This window comes from Myotis brandtii, unplaced genomic scaffold (genome assembly GCF_000412655.1).
Source record: "Myotis brandtii unplaced genomic scaffold, ASM41265v1 scaffold655, whole genome shotgun sequence".
Classification (NCBI taxonomy): Eukaryota; Metazoa; Chordata; class Mammalia; order Chiroptera; family Vespertilionidae; genus Myotis; species Myotis brandtii.
In genome coordinates, this window is record NW_005370542.1 from 2,343,793 (window position 1) to 2,350,014 (window position 6,222).

General features: G+C 49.1%; 1 protein-coding gene across 1 annotated transcript in view; it reads left to right on the top strand.

Annotated features, from left to right (window-relative positions):
• Positions 1-6,222, top strand: part of MSL3 (male-specific lethal 3 homolog (Drosophila)) — a 15,366-nt gene that overhangs the window by 918 nt on the left and 8,226 nt on the right. Inside the window, exons 2-10 of the mRNA XM_014528829.1 lie at positions 302-490; positions 968-1,050; positions 1,442-1,537; positions 1,888-1,985; positions 3,029-3,114; positions 3,650-3,772; positions 4,362-4,522; positions 5,235-5,393; positions 6,149-6,221. Of these exons, the coding sequence (XP_014384315.1) occupies positions 302-490; positions 968-1,050; positions 1,442-1,537; positions 1,888-1,985; positions 3,029-3,114; positions 3,650-3,772; positions 4,362-4,522; positions 5,235-5,393; positions 6,149-6,221 (1,068 nt within the window). The remainder of the gene's footprint in view (positions 1-301; positions 491-967; positions 1,051-1,441; positions 1,538-1,887; positions 1,986-3,028; positions 3,115-3,649; positions 3,773-4,361; positions 4,523-5,234; positions 5,394-6,148; position 6,222) is intronic.

The window sequence follows — 6,222 nt, forward strand, 5'->3', positions numbered from 1 at the left end:
GTCTGAAAGGTCGCGAGGTTTCGCGAGGTTTTCGCCGTGCGTCGATTTGCGTAAGTGACCGCAGCGTGGGCTGTGTGTCCAGGAGACCGCTCACGGAATGGCGCCTTAAGTCCTTTCGTCCTGCGCGGAGCGCCTCGTGGGCTCCCCTGTGACACAGACACCGACCGACTCAGGTCCTAAGCCACAGCGCTGCCTGTCGACTCGCGACGTCATTGTCCCGGGGCCTCAGTCGTGCTTGGGACCCTCCCGTAGGGTCCAAGGGCTAGGTTGACCCAGTGTTACTTTCCCTCAGGGCCTTTAGGTTTTCAATCTCCAAGTCGCACCCCCTGCCCATCAGGGGGCTCGCGGGGGACTGAGCCCCATCTGTAGCCCCTCAGGTCGGACGGCGAGAGGGAGTGGGCATCGCAGTCTGGTGGTGGGGTTGGCCCGGGGTCCCAGGTGCGTCCGAGCAGCGCTGCCCATTGGGGGACTTCCCAAGACCCCGGGTTCTGTGAGTTATATTTTAGGGTTATGCCCCGGAAACCCTTGTCTCTGATTTCCCTCCTCCTTCCCCGCCATGAGTATCCCCTGGGGTGACACGCCCCATCATTTGCCCCAGATGTTCCCTCTGGGGACACAGTGGAGCTGGAGAGACTACAACTCCCAGAGGTCTCAGGCTGCAGCTCTCTTGTCTGGCCAGGACTCTGCTTTACTGACAAGTTGGCTGGCCAATGGCTTTAAAAGACGCACCCAGTCCCACACTCAGAGACCAATCACGGGGAGTTTGGAGGGATGTTTCCTTTTTTGAGGCATCCAGTCAGGAAAAAAATGGAATTGAAAGGAAAAATGTTTCAGCACAGCTCGCGGTCTAAAAAAGGAGCGAATACTTCCTTTTCTTTTCAAAAAAGGTCTATGATCTAGTTTTCCTGATCTAGCTTCCGGTGTTCTGTATATTCAATCATTTGTGGACAATATTTTCTGGTTTCAGATTGTGGATGTTATTGTTGGGAAAGACGAAAAAGGCAGAAAGATTCCAGAATATCTAATCCATTTTAATGGTTGGAACAGAAGGTGAGTGTATTTGTTAGATCTGGCTGAAAATTGATCATCTTTGCAGCACAGGAACCTGGGGTTTTGTTAAGTTTTGGAAACACTTGTAGAAAAGTTTCATGTCCAGTTTTTGCTTTTTGAAATCAAACTTTGCCTATGCAGAAGAATGATAACTTTTAAGTTGATTATATTTGAGTTCTCTATGGGTAATTCTGGAAGCCCCAGTTGCTTCTATGGCTAAATGAGTTCCTTTTTCAGTTTATTTGCATTTTTGGTGGCTTTAAAATATTTAAATCGTTTTCCAAAATGTAAGTAATTCTGGGACACTTCTGTTCCTGTGAGGTGCTGTTGGCATTTGTTTTATAGCGAATTAAAATACTGAATTTTCTATCCTTTTTTGTTTGTTTTGTAGCTGGGATAGGTGGGCAGCTGAAGATCATGTCCTGCGAGATACCGACGAAAATCGGAGATTACAGCGGAAACTGGCAAGAAAAGCTGTAGCTCGCCTGTGAGAATACAACAATCCTGACAAATGTGTTTTCTCTTAATGTGTAGAATTTTTAGGCTATAACAGTAAACATATGACAAGCATGGCTTATTATGCAATTGGACGTACTAAAAATGTGTTCGCAAAGAGTGTCTGTGTTGTATTGTAAATAACTGCTGTGTTTTCCAAGGAGATGTTGTATATATGTAATAATCTGAAGTGGAGATCACCGTTTATGTTCTACAGCTTAATTATTTGTCGGGTGCTTAAGAATCTTTGTTGTTCTATCTTGTTTTTTTACCTTGAGACCCTTATCAGTCAACATCAAAATTTATTTCAGTCGTGTGTTTTTTTGTTTGTTTGTTTTCCAGAAGCACAGGAAGAAAGAAGAAGCGCTGCCGATTGCCTGGTGTCGATTCTGTCTTAAAAAGCCTCCCCGTTGAAGAAAAAGATAAAAGTGATGAGAACTGTGAGTGGCCTGAGTTATTTTGTTATTTTCTCTGGTTAAATGAACTTTTACCGCCCGGCCAGCATGGTTCAGTGGTGAGCGCCGACCTATGAACCAGGAGGTCACGGTTCGATTCCCGGTCAGGGCACATGCCCGGGTTGCAGGCTCCATCCCCTGTAGGAGGCGTGCAGGAGGCAGCCGATCCATGATTCTCTCTCTTCATTGATGTTTCTCTCTCTCCCTCTCCCTCTCCCTTCCTCTCTGAAGTCAATAAAACTATATTTAAAAAATAATAATAAAAGAACTTTCACCTACTTCTTTTATACTGCAGGACTGAGGGGGAGGAATCATTGAAATTACACAGGGAAAGGTTTTTAGCTCATTACATACGATATTTGCCCCTTTCGATTTTGACAAGTAAGTTAGCAGTCGTTAAGTTCATAATTCGTCCTCATCAGACATGCTTCTGATCGCTGCCTGCTCGGCCAGTGTCTATACTCATCCCTCAGGAGTCCATTCTTATGGTACCTCCTGGGCCTGGGTCTGGGCCTGGGCCTCACTTTCCAACGCAGCAGGTAACCGTGGGATCCTAGATGACTAAACACTTTCAGATCATTGTCTTTATTTTTCTTTTTTAAAATATATTTTTATTGATTTCAGAGAGGGAGAAAGATAGAAACATCCATGATGAGAGAGAACCATGGATCGGCTGCCTCCTGCACACCCCCTACCGGGGATTGAGCCACAGCCGGGGCATTCTGCCCTGACCCGGAATCAAACCCGGGACCCTTCAGTCCACCGCAGACTGACACTCTATCCACTGAGCCAAACCGGCTAGGGCTCAGATCATTTTCTTGGGTGTGTTTTGCATTCATTGAAATCGGTGTTATGTTTTTCCAAATAAATTTCCATTCTGAAAGGTACGATGTTTGCATTCAGCATTTAAAATATATGTAGGACTGCAGTTGGTGGATACCGGCAGTAGGACACATCCCACCCTAAGGACCTGGAAGAGCTGGGGAGGTGGCTAACCCAGGCTTGCTTGGTGTTTGTGTCTCACCTAGCTGTAAGCACTTCCTCTGGTGACAGCAGTGAAGAAAAGGATGGCGCAATAAGTGAAGAAAGTGACATTGAAGAAAAGACTGAAGTGGTAAAGGTTTCATTGTGCAAACTCTTTGGTGTTGATTTTAGTGGTAGAACTCTCCAGTCGTGAATCATTTGGTAAAAGTACATTTTTAACCAAATATTCTAAAGTCGCACTTCATATTTAAGGGAAAGTAACTCGTTTATAGTCACCGGATGGCCCTCTCAGTGGCTCTTTACAGCCATAAAGTATTTGCACAAGTCATAGTGACCTGTTACTTTTCAATGACATTGCGAACTTGACTGTTACAATGGTGACTATTTCTAAATGCTGTGTATCAGTTTAGCATCTCCTGCCTGCCTTCCGTCCTACTTGTGAAATGAAATGCGGAGAAAAGAAAGCATTTGCAATGCGGTTAGTGGCCTAAAACGAGCGAATGTGGCCTTTCATGCACTTTTCATCAGAACACGTATCATTACCGGGGTACATGTGGAGGATTAACTGGCTTTGTATCATAGAGGCTTTCAAGTGTTCGTCCTCTGGACATGGTCTCTCCTCCTGTTTCAAGACGTTTTAAAAATACGCAATTTTAATGTCGCAGAAGGGACAACTGGAGCCGCGCAGGAAAAGGGCGATGGACGAAAGAGCAATCACTATAGACATCCCCGACGTTCTGAAGAAGAAGCTGGAGGACGATTGCTACTACATCAACAGGAGGAAACGGGTACGCATGGGCGTCGGATAGAACGTAATCCCAGAGTCCAATCCTTGAGAACCCTGGGGCGATGAAACTTCCATGGTAAGGTGTGGACCGAGTCAGGTCTCAAAGTTATCTGACAGTAGCGCCCTGCTGCTGATGGAATTCAAGTGTGCACGGTCTTGCCCAGCCTGGCTGCCCGGGTGAACCCTCTGAGAGCTTTGCAAAGACCGGATGCCTGGGCTTGCACTCAGAGGGTAAGCGCCCATGGGCTGTGTGGTGGGGGTGGCTGTGGAGCTAGTCTGCGAGGCTCCCCAGGTGATTCTGATGGCTAACAGGAGACTCGCTGCTCGCATTCATTTAAAAAATGAATGCTGTAATGTACAGGGTGCTCTGATGGTACACAAAAACCCATCCGAGAGCTTCAAAGTGTATTTATTTCAAAGTGCGATTGAAACTTTGTGGCCCATGCGCAGAAGTCGGTATTTTGTGGAAGAGCCACACTCAAGGGGCCAAAGAGCCGCATGTGGCTCTCGAGCCGCAGTTTGCCCATCATGGGAGTAGGTGGCCAATCCGGTGGGATGTGTGCGGCAGCTGGGTCTGTTTTTGTTGACAGTTAGTGAAACTTCCGTGCCAGACCAACATCATCACGATCTTGGAATCGTACGTGAAGCATTTCGCGATCAATGCAGCCTTTTCCGCCACTGAGCGGCCCCGGCATCATCACGCCATGTCCCAAGCCAGCATGAATGTGAATTACATCCCAGCAGAAAAGAAGTGAGTGGGAGAGGGGGGCTGGCATGGGATGGTTCTCTTCTTGTGTATCAGAGAAGTGACTGTTACTTAGAAGAGGTAACACTGTCTCCATTTCAGTATTATGAATTCGTTTAACATGTCACTTAATATGCAACTTAGTATCAAAATGTTCTTTTTTTTTTTTTTAAATGTTCAATAACTGCATCTGGTCTGGATGCAACACCAGGACCAGTTTGTGCAGGGATCTGATTTCTGGAGGTAACTTTGTTTCGTGAGAAGCACCAGAAGGGGCAGGGAGGATTTAATCAAAGCCTGTTTACAAACAGGCCTTTATTCTGGCCTGAGTAACTGGCCCCGTGGTCTGCCTCGGCGCATGCGTCTCAGCCGGATGGAGTAGAGTTGGACAAGTAGAGTGTTCAAGTTCACACAGGGGTGAGGCATTCATGGGTCCCGCCCCTTCCGCTTGGGCTCCTTGTGGGGCAGTGAGCGCACTCGTGTGTTCAGGGTTGTAAGTTAAAATCTCTACAGACGCCCTGCACTTTCTATCATAAGCCCACTGTTCCTATTTAATTCTTGGTTGTTGTTGGCCTCTAGATTCATTTTATTCCTCAGGTGTGTGGGTGTAATATACAGTGTTTAAAACTCTGCCTTATTAAAAACGTACCACCTCATTGTGACCGTTGGGCAAGTTCTGTGTCTTGCATCACTGAGCGCTTCCTTTTCATCCTTCCAGCGTGGACCTTTGCAAGGAGATGGTGGACGGATTAAGAATAACCTTTGATTATACTCTCCCCTTGCTCTTGCTGTACCCATACGAACAAGTTCAGTATAAAAAGGTGACTTCGTCCAAATTTTTTCTTCCCATTAAGGAAAGTGCCACCAGCAGCAGTAGGTAAGTCCCAGCATGGGGACCGTGGGTGGATGTTGAGCGGCTCTCCCCGTTCCCCAGAACAGTGGAGTGAGGGGAGCACGGCCTGAGGGGTAGGAGATGGGGGTCTGAGCGTAGCTCCCTCGCTTGCTGGTGGTGGGGCTCCGGGGGGAGAGCATGGCCTCCTGGAGCAGTTACTATTCCGCGAGGAGGCTTGTGAAGGGCCAGCCACCCGTGGCCTTCAGTCAAGGCTCCTTCCCTTCTGCGGGGCTGTGTCACCGCGTGCGCCCCGTCGCAGACCAAGTGCGCCCACGTCTCTCTCTCTGGAGGGAAACCAAAGGCCCCCTGCCTACCGTCTCTCCCATCTGCACACGCTGCTGCTGCTCCCTCGTGCCTCTCCTGCGTGGTCTGTCTCGCGATGGCCACTCGTCCGTCCCCTCCTGCCTGCTCACCCCCTGCCTTTGCCCCCTCCCCGCCGAGGGCACCGCCAGCTCCCCCTGGCCACGCTGTGCTCTGCGCGGCCACCATTCCCTTCATCCCTCCTCCCTTCGTGGCTCCTGGCTCTCTCGCTGCCTCGTGATGTCTTCTCTCAGCCTGTCTTCCTTTCCTGTTGCTGTCGCCTAGGGGAGAGGCCTGTCCCATGCCCTACTCCGAACCTCCAGGTCCCCAGTGTCCCCGGCGCACTGTGCTGCCACACATTTGAGGCTGTCAGGCGTTACGTAGGTTCTGCAAAGGTTCCCCACGCCGGGGCGCACGACACCGTGCCCTTCCTTCCCTAGGAGCCAGGAGGAGCTCTCTCCCAGCCCGCCTCTGTTGAATCCGTCCACCCCGCAGTCCACGGAGAGCCAGACGA